The sequence below is a fragment of the Hemiscyllium ocellatum genome, chromosome 4 (assembly GCF_020745735.1).
Source record: "Hemiscyllium ocellatum isolate sHemOce1 chromosome 4, sHemOce1.pat.X.cur, whole genome shotgun sequence".
NCBI classification, from domain to species: Eukaryota; Metazoa; Chordata; class Chondrichthyes; order Orectolobiformes; family Hemiscylliidae; genus Hemiscyllium; species Hemiscyllium ocellatum.
The window spans coordinates 105,372,712-105,400,365 of record NC_083404.1 but is presented as its reverse complement, the minus strand read 5'-3'; the positions used below and the strand labels follow the sequence as shown (position 1 = coordinate 105,400,365).

The following is a 27,654-nucleotide window of genomic DNA, read 5'->3' as shown; positions in this document are numbered from 1 at the left end:
TAGCCCCTGAGTAAGATGGCGGACCCGGAGGAGGATTTGCTGCTTTTCAGTGTCAGTGACCTGCCGGTTCGTGGCTACGGCCTGATGGAGGAGATCCGGCGGCAGGGCAAGCTCTGCGACGTGACCCTGCGGGTAAGGCCCGGCAGCCCCACACCCCCCCCCTCACTAACCCCGTACTGTCGAGTTTAGTTTCGTGTCGTGTCTGGGGGCTCCTTATTGACTCGTGGGTCTTTAAATAAGTCTGGCCTTTCTGCAGGTTGGTGACCACAAGTACACTGCACATCGCATTGTGCTGGCTGCATCTATTCCGTACTTCCACGCCATGTTTACAAACGACATGATCGAATGCAAGCAGGATGAGATTGTCATGCAGGGAATGGACCCCAGGTAGGACGAGCTCACATCGTACTCTCTGTCATTTACAGATGCTGAGCTATTCTCATTTATTTTATCGCTTCTTGTTCTGTGCAGCGTCAATGCGTGCTGGGGGTGGAGGTTGCTCCATCTACAAAGACGTTGCCTGAAACTATGGTGGATTTTATGTATCCTGTGCCACTGTTTAAACAGTGTTTTGTTCGAATGTTGCTCCTCATGCACCAAAACAAATGAAACTACCTTCATAATATTTGTGGGATGCACTGGTATATGGCTCTTATGGTTTTCTTTATCCTTGAATTCAATGAAGTATTTTAATACGTGATACGTTCTGTATTGTTTTTGGAAAGGTTTGGAACTTTTTTTCATGATTTTTCCCTACCATCTCACCTCAACATTGAGGAGAAGAGCAAGGTATTGCCATTCTCCAATATTTACACCATTTGTAGTAATCACAGTCAATCATCTATCTTTTGAAAAATGTTATGATCAGCATAGACATCAGAAGGCTTTTGCCTGAAATGTCGATTTTCCTGCTCCTTGGATGCTGCCTGACCTCCTTGACTCTAATCTCCACCATCTGCAATCCTCACTTTTGCCTATCAATGGATCCACTTTAACAGGTGTTCTGAACACCTGTTATATTCTGTAGTTACTTTTAACCTGCTAATTTTTAAAAGGTCATTGTGTATGTATATAGGTAAAAACAAGGACTGCAGATGCTGGAAACCAGATTCTAGTTTAGAGTGGTGCTGGAAAAACACAGCAGTTCAGGCAGCATCCGAGGAGCGGGGAAATCGATGCTTCGGGCAAAAGCCCTTCATCAGGAATATAGTTGGATGTTAGAATCCAGAGACATACCAATAGAACCAAGACATGGTAACAGTGAAACTAATCTCACTTTAAAGTTATTAGCTGTTTGTTAACAACTACAGTTTCAATGTGAACAGATGACAGTGACTTAGCAGTTCGCTACAACCCATTGCAGGGCAATTAAGGATGGTCAATAAATGGTCATCAATACCCACATAATAAATTAAAGGAAAAAATCAATAAAAAGACTTTCCAGTTAGTTTCAAACAGCTGAAATATTTAATATAGGATCAGGTCAATGTCTGCTACAACATTTGACTTGGTTTAATCCAATGAACTTTCTATGAACGTTGATGAATCACATTAGGGCAAATGCATCTCAATGTACAATGGTGACCTCATTTTACTAATCATGGACAAGTTGCTGTAGGATGGTTAACAGCTCTGGTTAACAAGGATTCAAAAGTTATGTTGCAATTATATAAAACCTTGGTTAGACCTCACTTATAGTATTGTGAGGAGATCAGGGCACCACATCTTAGGAAAGATGTATTGGTCTTGGGAGGAGTACAACGTGGGTTTACAAGAATGATACCTGGACTTCAGGAGTTGAGGTGAGATTATACAAATTCATTTTCTTTAGAATTTGGAAGGATAAGCAATGATTTGATTTGAAGTCTTCAAGATATTAATAGTCTCTTGAACGGTGGAACAGGCTTGACAGGCTGAATCGTCTACACTTGCTCCTATGTTCCCAAGTTCTGAAGTTAAACGTTAATATAAGCCAGTGCTTCTAGGGAATAAGCAAGATGACCAATGTCTTACCAATGAACCTGAATTAAATGACTGTAGCGAAGGTAGTGCAGTATTCCAACCATGAGGTGAATGAGAGCATGCTTACAACAAAATATTGATGGGATTTTTGTCATTTTTTGTGCAGCTTTGAGAAATGTAAAGATGATAAATTCTGAAATGAGCCTGTCTTGTATTCTCACAGTGCTTTGGAAGCGCTCATTAACTTCGCCTATAATGGCCGGCTGGCAATAGACCAGCAGAACGTGCAGTCGTTGCTAATTGGTGCCAGTTTCTTGCAGCTTCAGAATGTAAAGGATGTATGCTGCACCTTCCTGAGAGAGCGGTGAGTGTTGGGAGTGGGGAGAAAAATGCAATCATTATTCAGAAGTGTTGCTTCCAGACCTCAGTATGTCAATACAGTGCCCACTGGCCAGGGAGGTCCAGTCTTGACAGAACTGATCCCAGCCTGAAGTGAAATTTGACCACTTTAATTGATGTTTTATTCCTTGGTCACAGGAGGAGAAAGAGACAAGCTAAAGTTCTGCTTTCTGATTGTTCTGTTGTTTCCTGCTGAAGTATTTATCTCATCAGATGTTAAGAGGATAGGATTCAACTTAGCTGTGATGCACTAGAGACTTAATGACTTTCTGATAATTGAATGAATGGAAATTGAACTGTGTTGAGAGACTAACTAATGCAGACCATTGGGGAAAAATATTTCAGGGTGTTTAAATCCAGAACTGAACCCTAGCTGAAGTCTGTGCTTTCAGGGGAAGAAACCATGATTTGAAAACTAATCTGGGGTGGAAGATTGCACTGGTCAGACTGTACACTGTAGTAGGGTATTAAGGTGATTGTGGTGATAAGACTGAAGAAAGTACTTGGCTCTCTGATGGTTAACTGTATCGATCAGGAGGTTTTTAGTATCAGTCCCAGAGTCAGCTTTCAATGAGCTCAGACAGCTGGCCATCACAGTGCCACATTTAGTCTCTGTGCAATAAGAAGAGAGCAAATGTTTCCTCTGCTAGGGAATATCTTTTAAAAATGAGGGGAATTGAGAAGAATTACTAGTTTCAATGGTGGCAAAAATTTGGAACCTGTACCTTTTTAAAAGACTGTAAATATTGACACCATTTAAATTTGTCATACAACTATTAATAGAGTCATAACGGACTCAAAATGATAACTGTTTCTCTCCAAATATGCTGAGTTTTGCCAGCGTTTTGTGTTTTGATTTCACATTGTTACACCAACCTGATATAGCAATCTTCTCAGTTAGGTTTGGCTTGTAACTAACTCCTATATTCATGGATAATAACAAAATCTGTTTCCTAATAACATCAAATATAGAAGAATTAGTCATAGTGATCAATTCTAGTTTTTAAAAAGTTTCCACTAACAAGCCATAGAGTCATAGAGATGTACAACATGGAAACAAACCCTTCGGTCCAACCCATCCATGCTGGCCAGATATCCCAACCCAATCTCGTCCCACCTGCCAGCACCCGGCCCATATCCCTCCAAACCCTTCCTATTCATATACCCACCAAATGTCTCTTAAATGTTGCAATTGTACTAGCCTCCACCACATCCTCTGGCAGCTCATTCCATGCACGTACCACCCTCTGCACGAAAAAGTTGTCCCTTAGGTCTCTTTTATGTCTTTCCCCTCTCACCCTAAACCTATGCCCTCTAGTTTTGGACTCCCCAACCCCCAGGGAAAAGACTTTGTCTATTTATCCTATCCATGCCCCTCATAATTTTGTAAGCCTCTATAAGGTCACCCCTCAGCCTCCGACGCTCCAGGGAAAACAGCCCCAGTTAGTTCAGCCTCTCCCTGTAGCTCAGATCCTCCAACTCTGGCAACATCCTTGTAAATCTTTTCTGAACCCTTTCAAGTTTCACAACATCTTTCGGATAGGAAGGAGACGAGAATTGCTCACAATATTCCAACCGTGGCCTAATCAAGGGCATGTACAGCCGCAACATGACCTCCCAACTCCTGTACTCTATATTCTGACCAATAAAGGAAAGTATACCAAACGCCGCCTTCACTATCCTATCGACCTGCGACTCTACTTTCAAGGAGCTATGAACCTGCACTCCAAAGTCTCTTTGTTCAGCAACACTCGCTAGGACCTTACCATTAAGTGTATAAGTCCGGATCAGATTTGCTTTCCCTAATGCAGCACCTCACATTTATCTGAATTAAACTCCATCTGCCACTTCTCAACCCATTGGCCCATCTGGTCCAGATCCTGTTGTAATCTGAAGTAACCCTCTTCGCTGTCCACTACACCTCCAATTTTGGTATCATCTGCAAACTTACCAACTGTACCTCTTACGTTCGCATCCAAATCATTTATGAGGAGAAAGTGAGGACTGCAGATGCTGGAGATCAGAGCTGAAAAATGTGTTACTGGAAAAGCTCGGCAGGTCAGACAGCATGCAAGGATGCTCCAAATCATTTATGTAAATGACAAAAAGTAGTGGACTCAGTATCGATCCTTGTGGCACACCACTGGTCACAGGCCTCCAGTCTGAAAAACAACCCTCCACACCACCCTCTGTCTTCTACTTTCGAGCCAGTTCTGTATCCAAATGGCTAGTTCTCCCTGTATTCCATGAGATCTAACCTTGCTTATCAGTCTCCCATGGGGAACCTTGTCGAACGCCTTACTGAAGTCCATATAGATCACATCTACTGCTCTGCCCTCATCAATCTTCTTTGTTACTTCTGTTCTGTTACCCTTCTCATTTTTTTATAGACTGCATCCTAAAAACTGCCTTGGAGTGCGTCAGTTTGCAGAGACAATGATGTGTACAGTCCTTTATGATGCATCCAACAGTTTCATCCATCAACACTTTGTGGAGGTATCCATGTCTGAGGAGTTCCTTGCATTGCCCTTTGAGGAGGTGTATGAGCTTGTTGCTCGGGATGAGCTCAATGTGAAGTCTGAAGAACAGGTATGATGGGTTTACTGTGAGTGTTTGTTTGAGTTGGGAGAATTGGTAGTGAGACTAGAGGGAGGTTGTTTACATTGATTGTATTAGAGACCGTTGTTGATTTAAAATCTAAGTAAGAAACATGATCTGGATTATTCCCAATCTCTTCCAGAAAACAACAACATTTTCAGTTACTGTTGATCATATCATTGACCATCAACAACATCATAACCTGAGACTATTGTGTGGTCTTATGAAACTTTGATAATGTTACTTTGTTTTCAAGCACACTTAAAAAGAACAATTGCAAATCCTTTCTGATAACAAAATAAATTAAAATATGTAGGAGGAATGGAACAGAAATAGCGTAGGAAGAGGAGGGAATGATGTAGAAATGATAGGATGGACGAAAGGAATGAAATACTATCGGAAACAGAACCATAGTATGGATGGGATGGGATGGGATTTAAACAAGTTCTGTTGTAATTTTAAATTTTGGAAACTACCTTGATTTAGGAAAGGTCCATTAAATTGGAAGATAGAAAATGTAAGTTTTTTAAAAGAAAGGGAAGGAAGCAAAACACTACAGGACAGTTGGCTTAATTATCTTCATTATGACAGATTTTGACACCATTAATAAAGAAGTTAGAACGGGATATTTGGAAAAATTCAACAAAATTGGGCAGAGTCAGAATTGTTTTATGGAAGGGAAATCACGTTTAGCCAATCTGAAGTTTTTTGATGAAGGAGCATGTGATGTGTACAAAAGTAACTGTTAATGTAATACACTTACATTTCTAGAAGGCATTTGGTGCAGTGCCACATTAATGTTTATGGTGTAAGGGATAACATATTGGCCTGATATAAGATTGGTTGAGCAGTTCTGGCACCACCCCCCACCTTTTCCTCCGCTACATCGATGACTGTATCGGCGCTGCCTCGTGCTCCCACGAGGAGGTTGAACAGTTCATCAACTTTACTAACACCTTCCATCCCGACCTGAAATTCACCTGGACTGTCTCAGACTCCTCCCTCCCCTTCCTAGACCTTTCCATTTCTATCTCGGGCGACCGACTCAACACAGACATCTATTATAAACCGACTGACTCCCACAGCTACCTGGACTACACCTCCTCCCACCCTGCCCCCTGTAAAAACGCCATCCCATATTCCCAATTCCTTCGTCTCCGCCGCATCTGCTCCCAGGAGGACCAATTCCAACACCGCACAACCCAGATGGCCTCCTTCTTCAAGGACCGCAGATTCCCCCCAGACGTGATCGACGATGCCCTCCACCGCATCTCCTCCACTTCCCGCTCCTCCGCCCTTGAGCCCCGCTCCTCCAACCGCCACCAAGACAGAACCCCACTGGTTCTCACCTACCACCCCACCAACCTGCGCATACAACGTATTATCCGCCGCCATTTCCGCCACCTCCAAACGGACCCCACCACCAAGGATATATTTCCCTCCCCTCCCCTATCAGCGTTCCGCAAGGACCACTCCCTTCGTGACTCCCTTGTCAGATCCACACCCCCCACCAACCCAACCTCCACCCCCGGCACCTTCCCCTGCAACCGCAGGAAATGTAAAACTTGCGCCCACACCTCCACACTCACTTCCCTCCAAGGCCCCAAGGGATCCTTCCATATCTGCCACAAGTTCACCTGTACCTCCACACACATCATCTATTGCATCCGCTGCACCCGATGTGGCCTCCTCTATATTGGTGAGACAGGCCGCTTACTTGCGGAACGCTTCAGAGAACACCTCTGGGCCGCCCGAACCAACCAACCCAATCACCCCGTGGCTCAACACTTTAACTCCCCCTCCCACTCCACCGAGGACATGCAGGTCCTTGGACTCCTCCACCGGCAGAACACAACTACACGACGGCTGGAGGAGGAGCGCCTCATCTTCCGCCTGGGAACCCTCCAACCACAAGGTATGAATTCAGATTTCTCCAGCTTCCTCATTTCCCCTCCCCCCACCTTGTCTCAGTCGGTTCCCTCAACTCAGCACCGCCCTCCTAACCTGCAATCCTCTTCCTGACCTCTCCGCCCCCACCCCACTCCGGCCTATCACCCTCACCTTGACCTCCTTCCACCTATCCCACCTCCATCGCCCCTCCCCCTAGTCCCTCCTCCCTACCTTTTATCTCAGCCGGCTTGGCTCTCTCTCTCTTATTCCTGATGAAGGGCTTATGCTCGAAACGTCGAATTCTCTATTCCTGAGATGCTGCCTAACCTGCTGTGCTTTGACCAGCAACACATTTGCAGCTGGTTAAAAGGAAGCCAAGAGTAGGCATAAATGGATTTTTTTTTTCAGGTTAACAAGACGTAACAACTGGTGTCTTACAGGGATTGGTGCTGGGACCTCAACTCATGATAATTTATATAAATGACCTAATGCACGTATGATTACCAAATTTGCTGATGACACAAAAATAGCTAGGAAAATAAGTTGTGAAGAGGACGTAAGAGACTATAAAATATTGTGAGTGAGCAAAGATATGATAAATATGATAGATAGATAAATAAATATGATAAATGTGGGAAGGTATGTAATTGTCTTTTTGGCAGAAAGAATAAAAAATGTCTGTTACCTAAGTGGTGAGAAATTGAAAAAATCTGAGATGCAGAGGGATGAGTGTCCTTTTGTGTGAATCTCCATGGTTAGTTGCAGGTACACTAAATGATTAAACAAAATAGAATGTAACCATTCATAATGAGGAGAATTAAATACAAAAGTAGAAAGGTTATGCTTCACTTACATAGGATATTTATGACCTCATCTAGTGTACTGAGTACAGTTTTGGTCTCTTTAAGAAGGGTTGTAAATGCATTGCAAACATTTCAGGGAAGATTTACCAGACTAATAATATGGGATGATGTATCGTCTTATGAGGAAAGGCTGGACTGGCTAGGTTTGCATCTACTGCAGCCGTGAAGAGTAAGAGGCAGATTGATTGAAAAACATAAGATCCTGGGGGAGTCTTAACTGAGTTGGCATAGAAATGATGTTTATCCATTTGGGCAATTCTAGAACTAGGAGTAACTATTTAAAATAAGGTGTCACTTATGTAAGACAGATAGGAAAAATTTATTTTTGCAGATGGCTGAGTGTATTTGGAACTCTTTCTCAAAAGGTGGTGAAAACAGTGTCATTGAATGTTGTTAAGGCAGAGGTAATTAGATTCCTGATAAACAACTGGGTAGATGGAGATGTGGAGTAATCGGAACAACCTAATCTCACTTAGGTTATGGAGCAAGCTTGTGGAACAGCAAGACGATTCCTTCTCCTAATTCCTATGTTTGTTCCCTTTGCCAGGTATTTGAGGCGGCCCTTGCTTGGGTACGATTTGATCGGGAGAGCCGTGAGGAATATTTGCCTCAGCTGCTAACCAGAGTGCGCCTGCCTCTCTGTCGACCACAATTCCTAACGGACAGGGTTCAGCAGGATGATTTAGTTCGCTGCTGCCACAAGTGCAGGTAAGACGGTGGGACATCATGGTAATTCCCCCACAATATTCCTCAACAGGAAACCAGTTTCAGCTTGACTGGGCAACTCTTGTCATCACGTTAAAACTGACTTAGTTTCTGCCAACAGGTGCTGCCTGACCTGCTGAGTATTTCTAGCATTTTTTTGTCTTTTTTTATCTGTGAGGAAGCGTGGATAGTTACAGCAGAAGAGCAGTGGACGAGAGTATGAAAATGCTGGTGAAGGGAAAGCATCCCTGGACAAGATGTGGTGGAAGAAAGCAGGTAGCTCCCAAGTGTGAGGCAGCCCTGATGGCCATGTCAGTATGGGGTTCTTAAGCTAAGTCGCAGCCTACATCTCCTCCATTTTCACTGGTTCTTGTGCAGGCAACCTCCAATAATAGCACTTAGTCTTGAGTTAAAAAGGTAAAAACCTGAGCATAAAATTCCGACTGATGTCTTAGTAGAACAACAGTGGAGAGCTTCACTGGCTGAGTTACTGTCTTCCAGATGAAATATTAAACCAAGTTAGAGGTCTTTTTCCCTTCTTTTTTAAAAGCAGATATTAATGCCTAGATCTCTAGATTATTTGGTTGTTATTTCATCATGTGTGGACACTTGCTATGCCCACATTGGCTGACACGTTTTACCCTTTAAGGTTGCATAATTTGCCATCTATATTTGGGAAATCCTGAATTGTGAATGATTCTGTAATGCTTTTAGTCAATTGTCTGTTCAGGTCTCGGACAGGTGGGACATGAATTTGGACCTTCTGGCCCAGAGGTCAGCTCCTTACCACTGTACTACCACTACTACATTTTAAAATCCAGTACTTTGAGCTGCAGTGAAGCTCAAGGACTTAATTGATTTGAGCAAACAATGTTCTGATCTGGATGCGCTACCATTTCAACAGTCTCTTGAAAGGTTCTGTGTAATTGCAAGTTTATCTTTCTTTTATGATCTTGTTTATTTGGTGAGTGGGGACTGTTTGATACAGTGAATTTGAATAGTGAATGAGGAAGAGCCAACTTTTGCTTATTTATTGATGCTGTGTAAGTTGACCTTCATGGGCAAGGAAAAGAAGTAATGGAGGAACAGGCAGAGTTCCTGCTCCAGACTATCATCCATTCATATCTTCTGGAAAGTGCTTTGCCCGGGGTTGTTAAGGCCCACATCGGTCTCATCTGTGATTCTGTCCTTCCTGGCAATGGTCATTAGATGGTAGCACTTGTTGTTCTTTATGATCTGGCATGACCACTTTGGTGTGTCTCTGTCATGAGTTTGAGTTAATCAAGATGAAAGAAGATTCTGGAAGCAGGAGAGTTGCTTTGTGTGTGCTTCAGGGCTCACATTTTGTTTTTCAGGGACCTTGTTGATGAGGCAAAGGACTATCACCTCATGCCCGAGCGCCGTCCTCATCTACCGTCCTTCAAGACCCGGCCACGATGCTGCACCTCCATTGCTGGCTTGATCTATGCAGTGGGAGGCCTCAATTCTGCCGGTGTGTTAACTCGCTGTTCAAATGATCTGGATTAGGCCAGCACCTTTAAGGGAAATTTTATGACCACGTTTTAATGTTTTTTTACTTGTCTGAAAATAGGAGAGGATTATCGCATTCAAAAAGCAATTTCCATCAAGTGAAAAAGGCCTGCATTGAATTGCAAATGAACCTCCTGCTGAAAATAAGCCTTTCTTTCAATGCATTATCCATTGGAGGCAACCTTCACCAAATGGCTCTTGAAGAAACTTTGCCAATCCCTCTCCTTCACTTCAGCTTCCCAACAAATTGTGTGGTTCACCTGATTGATTGATTTCATTGCTCGACAAAACTTGAACATGTACACCTCTGTTGTTCAAAACCAATAGCATATGAAGAATAATCTCATGATGTGTGTATACCATTAGCATTACATTAGGGGTTAGGTGGGTGAAAAGTATGAAAGGAAAGAAGCAGTGAAACTTTGAAGAGAAAATTGCGATCCAGATTCGAATTGTTGGTCTCAGATATTTGTTGCTTCTTATTTGTTCCAGAAGTATTAGCCTTGCACTCCCATGCACCTCTATTCCCTGGGTTGGGATATTGCTTTATGTAACCAGTAGGCTCAGTGTCAATCCAAGCTTTAGCTGTCACTGATTCCAGTCAAGGAACCAATTTTCTTCAGTGCCCTGGATGTGTGGTTAGGAAAATCACTCGCTGCTCCTGTATGTGTTTTCTAGCAAGGGCGTCTAAGTGAGAGACAGATGTGGCAAGGCTGTGATGTGCTTTACAATGCATTACCCTGAGATATCTACTGAAGAGACTCTTTAATGAAGAATGAAAATGATAATAGTAGAGGCACTGCTCATACTCCAGAATCTGACCAAGGGCTCTGCCCCTTTCCCTCCAAGGGAAAGAGTGAATTAGGAAAGATTTTTTTAAAACAACAAAAAAATTAGACGATTTAACCAAAGGCTGATTGGCGTTAGTGGGTCACTTGTGACAATGCTGCTCCTTTAACAAGGTTGTATTGTTCATGTGTCTTTTCAGAGAGGTCATCAAAGACACGGACTTCAAAAAGTCTTAAGTTGATGAATCTTATGGCCAGTTTGATTATAGCTAACAGATACTGCCTCAGGCATAAAGTTTCAAGCTTTTTTTAAAAAAGTATTTTTTAGTAATGAAAGAGGAGTGGCCAGTTCTCCCAGCTCAGTTTTTCTCTGGTTTGGTTTGGTTTTTAGCTGTAGTCGTAAAAGCTGCTGGATCCAAAGAAGCAGGTCTATATGGATCTCTCTTTGACTCCTCTCCTGTAAGACCCTGTATTTGATTTTTATCTTTTGTGTGAAGAGGTGTTTGTGGGATTTGTTGCAAGTATTTGGAACAGCACCATTAGGTTGGTATAATCTGTTTGGTTTTCGGATAGGTTGTTGTTCTGTTCTCTTTTGTTTGTGTTTCACTCGATAATCTTGTAAATGAATTCTGTTTTGTTTAAAACGAAGTTATTTGACCAGCTGCATCACTCCTGGGATAGCTGTATTACACCTGCTTTAAACAACTAGCAAAGTTACGGTCTGGGCTACTTTCTTGAAATGTTTTGAGGGGGTCAGGCCTGGTCCTGCATTTCGCAACTCAATCTATTGTCACTGGATTCAGTGCAGTCCACAAAACTCTTCCACCTTCACAGTTACCTTATCTATAAAAGGAAAGCTGTCAACTTAGAACAAACCTAAACAGTAATTTCCTTTTGCAGTGGATATATTACTTAATATTCTTATCCCTGACCCCATTCATGCTTGTGACCGGATGTTTACTATACGTTATAAATTCTGTAGAGCTGTTACTGAATAGTTAAGACATTGATGGATAGTTAAGACAGTGATTCATTCTCTAACATTTAGAAAGCTGTTACTGGTCTGTACTACAAATGTCTCCCATTCTAACTGCCCTTCCTGCCATGTTTGCCTTTATAGGTGACTCTCTGAATGTGGCAGAGGTGTTTGATCCCATTGCCAATCGATGGGAGCGGTGTCAGGAGATGACGACCTCTCGGAGTCGTGTGGGTGTGGCCATGGTCAATGGGCTGTTGTATGCAATAGGCGGGTTCGATGGGCAATCGAGGTTAAACACAGTGGAAGTTTATAACCCAGAGACAGACAAGTGGACCAAAGTGGCCAGCATGAACAGTAAGCGCAGGTAGGACTGTTTGGGCAATGCCAAACCTGCATTCACCATCCCCTTTCTTTCACATTGTATTCTATCTCCTCACTCGACCATCTGTGTCTCCCCATCTGCTACCCAATGCTTAACAAATTTGGTAATACACAACTTGAACATGGCTGGATATATACACGTTTTGTCAAAGCTTTTCATTTTGCACTCATCAGGATAATTTGCAAGAATACCAATTCCAGGGCAAAACTGGTGCTGCTTGGTTGGCATTTGGACTCTGGTAGAAGACTTGCCATGGAAAAAAATGCCCATTAATAGAGTCATACAGCATGGCAACTGACCCTTCAGTCTAATTCATCCAAGCTGACGAGATATCCAAAATTAATCTAGCCCCATTTGACAGCATTTGTTCCATATCCCTCAACTCTTCCTGTTCATGTACCCTTCTAAATATTGTAATTTTACCAACCTCCACCACTCTTTGTCACGTTGTTCCATACACACACCACCCTCTGTGTGAAAAAGGTGCCCCTAAAGTCTCTTTTATATCTTTCCCTCCCACCTTAAACCTATGCCTTCGAGTTTTGGATGCCTCTCCCTTGGGAAAAAGACCTTGGCTGCTCACGCTATCCATAGCTCAAGCCCTCCAATTCTGGCTGCATTCTTCGATATCTTTTCTGAACACTTTCATGTTCAACATCTTCCTGATACCAGGCAGCCTAAAATTGAATGCCATTTTCTAAAAGTGACCTAATAAATGTCCTGTACAGTAGCAACATGCCATTCCAGCTCCTATACTCAATGCAATGTCTAATGAAGGCAAGCATGCCAAAAACCCCCTTCTCTACCCGTCTACCTGTGACTCTACTTTCGAGGAACTGTACATGTGCACCCCCAGGTTTCTTTTTTTTTGACAACTACCATTAAACATAAGTCTTTACCAAAATACAACTCATCATATTTATCTAAATTAAACAGTCTGCCACTCTTCAACCCATTGGCCCATCTGTCCCTCGAATAGATTCCTATGTGTAACTTATCCCAGTATTTGTTATTCTCTACATTAACCACCCCTGATTTCCTCTATTAGATTCCAGTCTGTAACTTACTTTCTGGTATCAGTTATTTGATATATAAAACTGCACTGAAGTCCTGGGCTATACTTCTGTCTGTAACTCACTGCCTGGTACCTATTAGTCTGTATATAAACCACACCAAATGCCTCCATTAGATTTCAGTATGTGTTATGTTAACATAAAAGCCCTGAAACCCTCGCTTAGTTTACATTCTGTAACTCACTCCACATTATATAACATAATGTATATAAACTTATTAAGAACAATTAAATTCTAGTCTTTAACGGAGTATAAAGCAAATGTTGAACTGGGACCAGAACCAGAGAAAGCTGCAGTTTAATTTCTGCTACATTCCGTTCTCCAAAGAAATTGGTTTTATGGAGTGCAGTGGTTCAATACAGCAGCTCACTACCATCTCCTCACGGCTGATAGGAATGGAGAATCAATACTTGCCCAGACAGTGATGCTCACATTCTGTGAATAAATGAGAAAAAAACCCTTTGCCTTCTCAATGCTTGCTGCTCTTGTAGACTAACCCAATGTGACTCATATGCCAGAACACCAAGCTCCTTCTGTACCTCCAGACGCCTGCAACATCTCCCCAGTTAAACTGAAGTCTCTTTATTGATTCTTGCTGACAAACATCACATTCTCCACTTTATACTGTACTGGGCTAAGTTTGACCCCCTCATTTACCAGCTCTATATTGCTTAATATGAATACCCTTGCACTTTCATTGCAATTTACCTCCCTAAGTATTCTCACCAATAACCAGTTCAATTTTTAAATCAAAGAATGACCTGATTTAATGCCCGTTGAAATCTAAATATCCTTCTGCTGCTCTCTATCCCCTGATCGGTGAGTGTCTGCCTGTCTCTCTCTCCTGTCCCAGAATATCTCTTCAACACCTGCATAGTTCACTGTTGTAAGATGTCCATATAGAAATGTAAAAATGTTATGCATGCATGGCTATTTACAGAAATCAATTTAGTGAATTGTGAGAAAGGATTATAGAGACTTGGGATTTTAAGCTTGAATGAAGGTGGCTGATGGGTGATCTTATAAAGGAATAGAAGATAGAAAATGAAAACGGAAAGGTAAATCTGGAACCTTAATTTAACTGTGACAAGCAAAATAGTACAGCTTCAAACCAGTGAAGAATAAATTTAGGATTGATGTCAAGAAATTCTTGAATCAGTGATCCAGCAGGTGGGATGGACTCCCTATAAAACACTGGAGTCCTGACCTTGGTACAATTTAACAAATAGCTAAATTTGAGGTAGAGTACTCTGCGTGGATGTACATGGACACTGTTTATTGGAGGGAGTTCTACAACCAGCAACTCAAATTGTCTCTATTTGTTTCAGTGCAATGGGAACAGCTGTCATGGATGGACACATCTATGTTTGTGGTGGATATGATGGAATCTCCTCCCTCAACTCTGTGGAATGTTACAGTCCAGAAGCTGACAAGTAAGCATTGTTAATACTATCTTATTATTTTTATAACCATATGTCAATTATGATGAAACGTTGGCGATGCATGAGCACTTTGCCTAATTTTTTTATGGAAGAATATGATGGTAGGAAAGAATTAGAAGTGTGGATTAATGAATCAATAGTTAAGGATGGAATGATGAGAATGCTGGACCTCCATAATGGAAAAGGCTGCATCAGAACACTAAGAGAATCTACAAGAAATAGTAGAGGGTCTAACATTTCATTTTGATATACCAGTGGACTGCAGAGTCCACTATTGTAACGCGTCCATGTAGATCAGATTCCCTACAGTGTGGAAACAGGCCCTTCAGCCCAATCAGTCCACACTGACCCTCCGAAGAGAAACCCATCCAGACCCATTTCCCTCTGACTAATGCACCTAACACTGTGGGCATTTTAGCATAATCAATTCACATGACCTGATCATCTTTGGACTGTGGGAGGAAACCATAGCACCCGGAGGTAATCCACACAGACATGGGGAGAATGTGTAAACTCCACACAGACAGTCACCCTAGGCTGGAATCGAACCTGGGACCCTGGTACTGAGGCAGCAATGCTAACCACTGAGCCACCGTGCCACCCTAATACAAAAAGGTTCTGCATTCTGGTCAACCTGTCGTTGTAAATGTCTGGAAATCATTAATTTGCAATGGAATAAATAAATGCTAATCCAGAATGCAATAAGTTAATTAAAGACAGATGATGTGGATTTTTTAAAAAGCAAGTAGTATATGATAAATTTAATGGCGTTGAAGCAGAAAAGCTCAATGTATTTAAAAGTTGCTTGTACATCGACTTGAAGAACTCTAATGCTGGTACAAAACTGATCAAGAGCAAGAAATGAAATTAGATCAGATCACCTTCTCATAGCTCAAACATATTGGGCAGAATGGTTCCCTGTGCTGTTAATTTTCAATGTTATTGCACAGCAAATGCCTTTCAAAAATATTCCCTTCATTGAAAACAGTTTGGGAAATGCTATGCTCTTGGAAAACTATACAAAGGAAGTTTTTTAAAAAGAATTACAGTTGTGATCACCTCCCCACTGGCTCCCCAAAAACCTGCATTGGAAACTTTTATAATTCTTCAAAAAATATGAACATACAAACAAGCATATAAGTGTTTGAATTAGGAGCTTACGTAGGTCATTTGGCCCCTTTTTAGCCTGCCATTCAATGGGATCATGGCTGACCTAATTGTGGCCTGAATTCCACATTCCCATCTACCTCCAATAAATATCCACCACCTTAGTCAATCCTTGTCGGTGAATAATCTATTCTCTACTGCCTTAAAAATATTCAAAGATTCTACCTTTACTGTTCTCTGGGGAAGAGACCCTCTCAAGGTAAGAAAAAAACAGTTCCTCCTTATCTCCGTATCAAATGGGAACCTTTTTAAGAATGGAATAGACGGTAGTAGAATTTTTATTTGACTGGTCAATGTAGGAAAATTGAGGTGATTAATATTAGAAGGAAGAAGGCAAAATGTGCACTAAATGGGAAAACTGAGGAATTGGATGCTCAGGGACACAAATCTTTTAAAAGTGAAGGGACTTTAATAAACCTGACATCATATATTTTATAAAGAGTACATTGAATATAGGAGGAAAGAGGAAACACAAATTATTATTTGGATCTCATTAACTTACTCTTAAAGTAAGACCATGGAAAGCCTGCAGAAATGAGTTACTTTAACATATTTCATGATCTCCCAAAATGTGATACTTCACAATCAAGAATTATTTTTAAAATGTAGTCACTATTGAAATAGAATGAAATGAGGTGGTCAAATTGTGTGAGAGTCCTACAAGCCATAAGATAATGAATATAAAATCTTGTTTCCGGCTTAAATATTGGCTAGACCATGAAGGAGAAGTTCCCTTCTCTTTGTATGATGCTGTGGGGGTGTCTTTGTACTTAGCTGAGAGAGAATGCAAATCTTAGCTAAACGTCACAACTGAAAGACAGTACACATGACAGTGTAAGCACTTTCTCAATACTGCACTGTGTGTGTTAGCCTAGATTTTGTGTCCAAACCTCAAGTGTCCTGCCTTCTGACTCAAGATAAGAATGATGCAAACTGAGCACAGCTCTTGTCAGAAGAGATTCACTAAAATGATATCAACAGGAGTGTACATTTAATTTGCAAAATCCCAAAGCATTCGTCTGAATTATTTAACAAAAGATTGCTAAATATTGAGGGCAACTAAAACTTTAACCAAGACATCAGTTTTAAAAATACTGTAAGTTTGGTAAGCTGAAGAAGATTAAATAATTCAATTAACTTAACTGATTTAAAAGTAACACCAACAATGAGAAGTTCAGGGAAATGATTTTGCTAACCCATTTCTCTACCTTGATTCCCAACAGATGGGTGTCTGTGACTCCAATGAGTGCCTGCCGCAGTGCTGCAGGGGTCACTGTGTTTGAAGGGAGGATCTATGTCTCTGGAGGGCATGATGGGCTGCAAATATTTAATACGGTACGTTCTGGGGTTCATTTGAAAACAAATTCATGCTTGGAATAAAGGCAACAGAGTTGTGCATGAACAACGCAGTTCTAACCCCATGAGATAGCATTTCATAAGAAGACAGCAAGCAGCTAGAGCACAATTATGGCATATTAAATAATTTCCTCACCTCTCTTTCATGATGCTCACTTTTGCTATCATGTTTTTAAAATCCACTCATTTGAATATGGGCAGACTAAGCAGTGCATACTTGGCAATAACCTGTTTGTTGACACTGTTTGGATTTCACCTGTGCCACTCACCTGCCTGAATTTCAGTCTTGGTTCAAAAATGTACAAAAGAGCTGAATTCTAGAGCTGAAATGAAAGGACTAACCTTGATGATGTGTTGCCAACCAAATGATGATCTGTCCTGGATGGTGATGAGCTCTGGTGTTATTGGAACTTCACCACCTCAAGTAAATGAGGAGTATTCATCACACTCCTGATTGGACCTTCTGGATCAGCGATAGGATGTGTGGAGTCGAGAGGTGACTGCTGGCCTCCAAGCCTCTGACCTGTTCTTTTAGCCACCGTATTTGCATGGCTAGTCCAAGTTCAGTTTTTAGTAAATGGTAACCCCCAGGATAGTGGTAGACTCAGTAATAGTAATGCTATTGAATGTCAAGGGCAATGATAAGATTCTCCTTTGTTGGAGAGGGTCATAGCCAGGTTTTTGTGTCACAGATGTTAAATGTCACTTCTCAGCCCAAATTTGGAAATTGTCCAGGTCTTGCTGGATTTGGACGTGGGCTATTTCAGTATCTGAGGAGTTACGAATGGTGTTGAAAATTATGCAATCATCAGCAAACAATCCCAACTTCTAACTTTCTGATGGAGAGAGAGTCATTAACAAAGTCATGGTTGGGCCTAGGATACTCCTCTGAGAAACTCCTGCAGAGATGTCCTGAAGCTGAGATGACGGACCTTCTACAACCTCAATCTTTTTTCTGCCTTGTATGACTTTAACCAGCAGAAAGTTGACCTCTGTTTCTCATTGTCTCTGGCTTTTTTAAGGCTTCTTTGCTGCACTTTGTCAAATGCCAGCTTGATGTCATTAGCTGTCACTTTCTCTTCACCTCTAGAATTTAGCTCTTTTGTACATTTTTGAGCCAAGGCTATTTTGAGATCAGAAGCTGAGTGGCCCAGGTGGAATCGAAACTGGGCATCCAAAGAGCGGTTTATTGCTTAGCAAGTGCTGCTTGATACCACTATTGATGACAGCTTCCATCACTTTACTGATAATTGAGAGTAGACTAGTGGGATAGTAATTGGCTAAGATTTGTCCTGTATTTTGTGTACAGGGCATACCAAAACAATTTTCCGTATTGTTGGATAGATGCTGTGCTGGAATTACTTAGTTTGGGGCGTGGCAAAATCATGAGGTCAAGACTTCTGTTGGAATGTTGTCAGAGTCCATAGCCTTTGTCATATCCAGTGTCTCCAACCATTTCATGATACCTCCTGGAGTGAATCTAACTGAAGACACTTATCTATGATCACAGTGACCTCTGCAGGAGCCAAGATGGATCATCCACTCGGCACTTCTGGCTGACGATTGTTGTGAATGTTTCACCTTTTATCTTTTGTACTGATGTGCTGGACTCTTCCATCATTGAAGATGGGGATATTTGTGGAACTTTCTGTTCCAGTGAGTTGTTAATTGTCCACCGCTATTCTTTCCTGGATTTGACAAAACTACAGAATTTAGATGTGATTTGTCAGTTGTGGAATCACTTAGCCCTGACTATCACTTAATTGCACATGCTCCTTGGTATGTAAGTAGTTACGATCTGGCCAAAGTAGAATGAGAATGGTTACTTCTGTATAAATCTACAGTCGAACACTTAGAGTTATGGATTCGTAGACTCATACAGCATGTTGCCAGGTGTAGTGAGGGGTATTCAGGATGGGTTTGGTGAGATTGAAAGTCAAGTATGCTCCCTTTAGGGTGAAATGTAGGAGCAACAAACCCAGAGGTCTCTGGCTGCCCAGGTATATTCAGACTTGGTGAGAAGGAAAGAGGTTTTTAACACTTACAAAGGGAGCTAATTAAAAGTAGCCCTAGGACAATATAGAAAGTGCAGAGGAGAATTAAAGAAAGCAATTAGAAATGCAAAGAGGAGTCATGACAAAACACTGACAGGCAAGATTAGGGAGAAATCCAAGATATTCTAAGGGGAAGAGAATAACCAGAGAGAATCAGGATTGTTAGGGGCCAAGGATTCAATCTGTACTTGGAGCCAGAGAACATTGGTAGGATGTTAAATGAGTATTTCACTTCTGTCTTTGGAGAAGGAAGATGTAGATACAGAATTTGAGGATGGGGACTGTGGTTCAAGTCCATCTTGAAATAGGAAGTGAAGAGGTATCAGAAGTTTGGTGAATTTGAAAAGTGGAAAAGTCCTTGGGTCTTGATGAGTTGCATCCCAGACTGCTGCAGGAGATGAGGATGAAAATTACAGGGGTTATGACTCAGTCTTTAATTCCTTTATGGCCACGGGAGTTGCCAAAGGATTGATTCAATCATAGGTAAAGTGTATGGAAGGTAGTATATTGGCATGGATAGAGAATTGGCTCATTGGCAGGAAACAATCAGTGGGGTTAAGGAGTTCTCTCTTTTTAGGTTGGCAACCTGTGATTAGTAGGGTTTCACAGGGGTCAGTGCTGGAACCACAACTGTTTACAAAATATATTAATAACTTGGAGGAAGGAAACAAATGTGCTATAGCTACATTTGCAAATGACATCAAAACAGATGGAAAGACAGTTCGTCAGAGAGATAGAGGAAGATTAAGAAGCTGGCAAAAAGTTGGTAAATGGAGTATAATGTTGGCAAATGTAAACTTATTTATTTTGATAGGGAAACAAAAGAACAGATTATTATTTAAATGGAGAAAAGCTGCAGAAAGCTGCAACATAAAGAGACTTGGGGGTGTATTTGCGTGAAATACAGAAAGCTAGCACGCAGGAGCAGCGGGTAATCTGGAAGACTAATGGAATATTGGCCCTTATTTCAATGGAGTTGAAGTAAGAGTAAGGGGTGTCTTACTGCAACTGTGTAAGTGCTGGTGAGACCACGTCTAGACTACTATGAGCAGTTTTGGGTCCCTTATTTAAGGACAGATATCATATCGTTGGAGGCAGTTCAGGGAAGGTTGTGAAGGGATGAACAAATGCTAAACAGATTTGGAGTGTACTCACTGCAATTTAGAAGAATGAGAGGTGATCTCATTGAAACATGTAGGATTCTTAAGGGGTAAATGCTGACAGGATGTTTCCACACATGCAAGCGTCTATGACCAGAGGGCACAGTCACAGATCAAGGGGCACCAATTTAAGACAGAGTTCAGGAAGAATTTCTCCTCTCAGAAGTTTGAGTGTCTTTGGCACTCCTTGTTTCAGAGCTATGGGGGCAGAGTCCTGGTGTTTTAAGACTGAGATAGATTGTTGATCAGTAGGTGAGTAGAGTGTTATGGGAAAAGCACACTAAAGTGGATGTGAAGGATGTCAGATCAGCCATGATCCTATTGAATGATGGAGCAGACTTAAGGGCCGAATGGCCTACTGCTGTTACTATTTCTTCTGGTCTTAGACTGGACAACAGCTAAAGCAACAATTAGGGTTTTGGTGATAAACCAGTGAGTTATAGATCAGTGAGTGATATCCTGAGGAGAGGTCACGCCTAACAAATATGATTGAATTTTTGAAGTATGCAGATGAGGGTAGTGCAGTTGATGTAGATTTCAGTAAAGCCTTTGACAAGGTCCAGTGTGGGTAACTGATAAGCTAACTTGGCAAGTTGTATAAGCTTGGATTGTTTCCTTTTAGAGTAGAGAAGGCAGGGAGGGGCCTCAAGATGTATAAGATTACGAAGTCCTGTTTTGTAGCTTCACCAGATTGATGTCTCAGTTTTAGATAGGACTAATGCCACTCCTGGGATGCCCTCCTGCACTCCTCTTCAAACCAAGCTTGATCCCTGGCCTGTTGGTAAGGGTGGAGTGGAGCGTACAATGCAGCAAGTCACTGAAGATTTTCTGGTTTTAACTCGTAAACTCTCAATCTTCAAAAACTATAAAGATCAGGATAAGCTGATGCATGAAAGTAGTGTCAGTTCCAAGGTGCACACCAGCTGATTTGAACACGTATCACTGTTCTTTCATAGCTACTGGTGTAAAATCCTTGACTCATTTTTAAAACAAAACCCACAACTACTACCTTTTTGTGGGAAACTAGGAATAAGCAATGATTGTTTGTCTTATCAGTTGGATACACCAGAAATGAATGTAAAAATCATAGTTTGACGAACGTGAGATTCTCCACACCAGGGACTCTTTGTGCAGGCAAAGAATTAAACCATTTACCGATGATCTGGGTAATGAGTTGAGTTCAAGTTTAATCTGGATGAGCACAGTAGGATGGACCAAATGACATGCACTTGTTTTAATTTTGTTCTTAAATTCACTTCTTTTTTTTGGAAACAGGTTGAATGTTATAATCATCACACCACTACCTGGTACCCTGTGCCGAGTATGCTGAATAAACGCTGTCGGCATGGGGCTGCATCACTAGGCAGCCAGATGTACGTCTGCGGTGGTTACGATGGCTCAGGTTTCTTGAGTATTGTGGAAGTTTACAATTCGTCTTCGGACCAGTGGTATCCACTTGTTCCTATGAACACTCGTCGCAGCCGGGTGTCTCTCGTGTCAAGCTGTGGCCGCCTGTATGCCATCGGTGGCTATGATGGACAGTACAACTTGAACTCAATGGAGATGTATGACGTTGATACAAACCGCTGGACTTTTATGGCCCCCATGGTGTGTCATGAAGGTGGGGTTGGTGTAGGGTGCATTCCCCTCCTCAGTGTGTAAGATAGTCATCGTTCCCCTCGTCGGGGAAGTCTAGCATTGAGTAGAGATATGGAAACAATGGTATATTTATGGGAGCCCAGGTTTCAGTGTTTGTTGATCATTGTCCGTGGCCAAAGATGACGCAGTGACAATTACGTTTTTCCAGTAGAGACTGGTAACTTATCAGTACTCTGTTGCTATCAGTAGAATCTGTGGTATTTTTAAAGGCAGCCCTTTAATTAAAATTATAAGTACTTTATATATTAGACTTTCATAAATAACCAGGTGTTTTTAATAGTTTGTTCCCATAATTACCCAAATTCACATCGGCATATCAGTAAAAGCTAGTGTCTGACTGAGTGTTGCCATGAGTTAGGGACTTCCCTTTCACCATTGGGATGTAGACTTTAATGTGTGAAAATAGAAAGCTGAGATGCTGACATCCTGTTGTACATTGTTTTGCATCTGTCCTATGCACCTTGTTCTTGAGTACTTGCTGCTGGAACTAGATGTCTGCAATAGGAGTGTTCTTGGAATTAACAACCCCTCACCTGGCTGTAAAGACCAGGTTGAGCACTCATTTCATGGCCTACTCGGTGGCCTGTCTACCATTCCTGCAAGGCTGCTCAGTCAATGTGTGTATTTATCATCTTATTGGTCTACGTAATGTGTTGAATAGTACTTTGTCTTGGGATAGTTGAGTGAGTGTATGAATATGAAAAGTTCTAATTGTTCTACATTTCCAGGACGGTATAATCGTTCTTTGTATACTATGATAGTGCAGTTTGCTGCTGTTTCCAACCCAGGTAAAACCACTCTTTCTGGTCATTTTTCTCCTGGTCCTGCTCTTTATTCTACATTCTCTCCTTCCAAGTGCTGTTTGTCCTAAGGAGCTTATAGACATAATTACAATATCGTGATTTTTTAAAAAAGTTTACGGCAATCAAAGGTAGGAAGACTACCTGATGGTGATGTGGGTCTTTACTTATCAGTACTTTGTTTATCAAGAGTAATGGATATCTGGGAGAGAATTACAGAATGCAATTAGTGGTTATGCCACAACTGGGGGAATGTGTAAAGTCTGCCTGCTGCACCATGGAGAACACCAAACTGTACAATTTTGTTCTTCCAAGCAATTGAAGACAGCATTGATCTGAACAGTGAAATGTTGATTGGTGTGGGTTTGCCTTTGGGAGTGTGACAGAAGGAAAGTATTGCACAATATTAAATGTGATTTAAAATGACATTTTATTCTCTATTATGTTGGTAGCTACTGTATGTTAATAAACTATAAATATCATTTACTGGGTAGACATTTAGCTGGGAGCAGTGTTGGGGTTTGCACAGTTTGCATATAGAATAAACGACACCTAGGAGTCAGTTGGAGAATGGAATCTCAGCATGGATTTTTTTATATAAGTAGAATAATAAAGATCCAAGATGGAATTACAAGCTAGAATCGAAAAGATGATTTGGGGTGTGTTACAGATTGAATACATATGATTAGATTCCAGTGTAGCATAGCAGACACCTGACATGAATTCGTTGACTGGAATGTAAGGCAAGAGGATTCGCTTTATACAGTCCATAGAATATAATGGATACCCAGAGAAATGAACCAGAAGGTGCACATGTTTTACGTAGCATCACAGACTGAGAGATGCAAATGAAGTTGTGTTGAAATTGCTTTTGTGTGCTATTTTCCTTGCTTTACAGTTGGTTCTCTGTGTAGTACAGTTCTCTAATTAGAAACTGTAATCTACTGTTACCAACAAGTAACCATTAATCATGTATGTAGGAATTATATCTCACCTGATTATTTGATGTGGAAGCATATTCTGTTCTCCTGTTCCTTGACATATTACAGCAGGAATCAATGGATAGCCATCTTCCTATTAAAATGGTACTGAGGTAACTGCAGGCTCCTACTGCTGGCACGACTGAGAAACCTGAGTGCTTGTGTTTTAATGACTCATTAGGGAGGCCTAGAAATATAATTAATTTACACTACATGGGTCATGTGTTCCAGGTTATGATGCTTGAATGAGTTAGCTGAGCCATATTTAAATAAACTACAGCCAAATACTGCATTGTTGAATAATATCACTTTTTTCAAAATCTTGCACCAGTGAAGCATGCCATTTGCCCCAGTATGGATTTTTCTGCTCTTGACCCACTGCCCTGCTCTTTTACTAGACCCAGATTTTTTTTTTCTCCAATTTATAAACTTAATTCCCAAATAAAACAAAAATTAGAAATATTATTTATTTAGTCAACATGACTTCAATGGCACATTCACTTTACTGGTCATTTAAAAAACCTGATGCAGTTTCACTGTCCCAAAAAACAAGGTGGGATAAAACTTCTACCAAAGTCACAGCAATGTGGAATAATTGGGGAAGTAAAGCATTTGCTGTCTGCTGAATTATTCCTGGAACCAATTACCAAGCCAAGAGATCGTATATCAAATCCACTCATTGAATGGTGCTCATTTTCTGCACAAATTGATTTCTGATGTGAAGCCAGAATGTTGTCTCCAAATCTGTCTGAGAATCCCAGCTGCACTTGTTTAATCAGCTAAAACATATGCTTATCACAGACTTGGGGAATCTATATATGTTTAAACCCTGGGAGCCAGTTTCTTGAGTACTTTGTCTCTTAATATAAGTAAAGAGGCAGTGTCCCAAAGTAATTTCCACTAAGCCCCAGTTATGAGATTGATTTCTGTTTGACTCCATTGGGATTGGTGAAGAATCAGTGCACCAAGTCCTTTTAAATTTGTCCTGCCCTCCTCAAATGTCCTGAATTTTGAATTTGAGCTTTACAGCTTTGGACATTGTTTCTATTCATGGTACTACATAAATGCAACTTATAGGCAATGGTTATTGCCCTATGAGATGATTTATGCTGGCTAGGTCTATGTCATTAACTTGAAACTGTTGGCCTGACTCTCTCTCCACAGAAGAATCATTATTCTAATAGGGGAAGGAAAGGAGGAGAATTGGGTCCCTAGATATTTATCCTTTTTACAATATCAAATGTGAAACCTAGATTCCTAACTTGGTAAGAATAAGACACATGAGTTGGCCATTCACCCCCTTGTGTAGATCACTATCAGAAAACAGGTAATCATGAAAATCTACTTCTATCTATCCATCCATCTGTTACAGTAAGTGATAGGTCAAACCTTTGTGTATCAGTGGTACATATTGTATGTGCTGTCTCTGAAGTGTACACAATATTTTATTACCAGGTTACTTTGGAACACTTGAATGTTTTTAATGTAAAGTTGTATTAAATTATGTACATTCCTACAGAACCCATTCAGAGTTTGCATTTCATTTATCAATACGTGGAAGTTACCAAGACTGTGAAGTCAACCAGTTAATTGGGCTTTCCTTTTGATTAAGTTAAAAGTTAAATATTCTCCTGTTGTATACAACTTACATGTAGACTCTGCAGGTATTTTGTGACTGCTTGCCTCTTACAGTGATCATGTATACCTTTGGTATCAAAAATAGCAGAACAAAGTTCCTCATTTTCTGTGGTTGTTTTATGACACTCTACTCCAACTCACAACCTTTGGAGTAACTTACTTTGAAGGTTGTGTTTGAGCTTCAAAAACACAAAGTACTCTGTTGATGTTGTCATGTTAACGACTTTGCCTTTTATGCCATTTGCTGATTAGGTGGGTCATGTTGCAACTTTAGTTGCTGACTCTGCAATGTAGCTGCAAGGCTACAAGATCTGTCCGATATTACTGCCTGATAGGCAGCTGTATATCAATTTCTGCACACAGATTGCATCACGCATGTGCAATGCCATGAATTTCATTTTAAAAAATTACACTAAGAAGGAGCCCATTTGGCCAATGTCTGTGTTGTCTGCAAATAATATATCAAGGGTATACCCAATAGTTTTCTTTTAAAGGTGAAGAGGGTATCTGCTCTACTGTCCTTTCAAGCAGTGAGTTCCAAATTTCCACCACTGTTTGGGTGAAAAAAGTGCTCAGTGCTCCTCTAATCCTTCTTTGTATCCCTGATTATTTGTTAATGAAAATACTATCCACAATTTCTAGGCCTCTCTTGCCACAGTTGTATCTCCTCTAATTCCTCTGTTCAAAAAACATGTTTTATTTTCAGACTTCCAAACTCCAGAATCTTTCCTTCTAGTTAAAATTCTCCATTCCTGGCAGCACTCTTCTGTCCTGGAAACAGCCCTTCCAGTATTGCAGTGACCAACTGTATACAGTATACTTGCTGTGACTTAAGTAATGCTTTATACAATTCTGTGGCTAACTATTCAAGGAAAATGTGTGCTTGCTTTAATTTATCTACTTATTGCAGCCTGCTACCTTCAGGAATCTGTAGCTGCACACTCTAATATCTCTTCCTGTTTATTAGTATCCTACCAGTTTATTATGTATTTATTTTATGATTATCATATGCAAATTTTAAAATTGTGCTCAGTAATGAGTTTTAAATCATTGTCTGAAAGTAAGGAATTTATGACGGTTTTGCAGTGTCTCACTGGAAACAGCCCTCCAGTTTTGTTTTTTTTTTCCAAAAAATGTTACTGATTAAGAATACATCCTTGTCCAAAGTTACAAAGATCAGTTTCATTCAACACGGATGTGGAAATCCTTGGTGTTTCACACACTTATAATTACAGTTTATTATATTTATTCTTGTTTGCCATGGTTTCCAGTAGTTTGATCTTTCCGTATTATTTGTGTGTGGGTGGGGTGTCATGGTGACTTGGCTGAGCGGTCTAAGGCACTGGATTCAAGTTCTGATCACAATTAGAAGCATGGGTTCAAATCCCACTACTGCCTATGATGTAGTTGTGTTTGCAGGTCATTTCTCAAAAGCTTTGGTTTGGGGCAGCATGGTGGCTCAGTGGTCAGCACTGTTGCCTCACAGCGCCAAGGATTCTGGTTCAATTCCAGCCTTGGGCAACTGCCTGTGTGGGAGTTTGCATGTTTGCTGTGTCTGTGTGGATTTCCTCCCACAGTCCAAAGGGGTGTGGGCTTTGGATTAGCTGTGGGGAATGCAGGGTTACAGGGGAGTGAGGAATCAATGGGCCAAATGGCCTGCTTTCATACTGTAAGGATTCTATTGATCTTTATTGGAAGTTGTCCCAATATTTACTGCATCCCTCAGTACATAATGCTTCCAATCAGAGTTACCGTTTGCTTCTTGCCACTGAGCTAGTTTTGGATCCAAGATGCTCTTCCTCCTCTCTGCAGAACTCTCGGAGACATGCTGCTTGTGATTTGTTCTTATAATTCACCAATAGATCTACACACATTAACTAACTGGTGACTTGTACAGTCGGCCTCTATCAGTTTTCTATCATATTTATTTTAGTTATTTACCAGGGATGACAACATTGAAGCCAAAGACAGGATCAACATATATGTTGTGTAAAATGTGAACCACTAGCGTTGGTCTAGATGGTCTCCATTTGAACAGTGACCAAAAACATATCACTGGTAGTCTAAATTGAAGCAGTGATAAATGTTATTTAATGAAGTAGTTCTACACTATTTGTACAATTATAACATTTTAAAAATTAAAGTTATTATCTTTGGCATTTGTCATAAAAAGTTAATTGAATCCCTCTTAAATCATGTTGATTATGGCACTTTAATAACACCATAAGG

General features: G+C 40.9%; 1 protein-coding gene across 1 annotated transcript; it reads left to right on the top strand.

The window, feature by feature from the left end:
* On the top strand, positions 1 to 27,654 carry klhl18 (kelch-like family member 18). The gene is made up of 10 exons (XM_060823722.1): positions 1 to 132; positions 257 to 387; positions 2,186 to 2,326; positions 4,752 to 4,950; positions 8,260 to 8,420; positions 9,773 to 9,909; positions 11,856 to 12,078; positions 14,498 to 14,602; positions 17,002 to 17,113; positions 21,624 to 27,654. The coding sequence occupies exons 1-10, from the start codon at positions 16 to 18 to the stop codon at positions 22,008 to 22,010; spliced, it is 1,713 nt and encodes a 570-aa protein (XP_060679705.1). The 5' UTR covers positions 1 to 15; the 3' UTR covers positions 22,011 to 27,654.

Bases quoted from the DNA above. Each gene is read 5' to 3' on its own strand.
- klhl18 (XM_060823722.1), top strand. From the start codon at position 16: ATGGCGGACCCGGAGGAGGATTTGCTGCTTTTCAGTGTCAGTGACCTG. The intron at 133-256 runs GTAAGGCCCGGC...GCCTTTCTGCAG, and splicing joins TCTGCGACGTGACCCTGCGG to GTTGGTGACCACAAGTACAC. The intron at 14,603-17,001 runs GTAAGCATTGTT...GATTCCCAACAG, and splicing joins TACAGTCCAGAAGCTGACAA to ATGGGTGTCTGTGACTCCAA.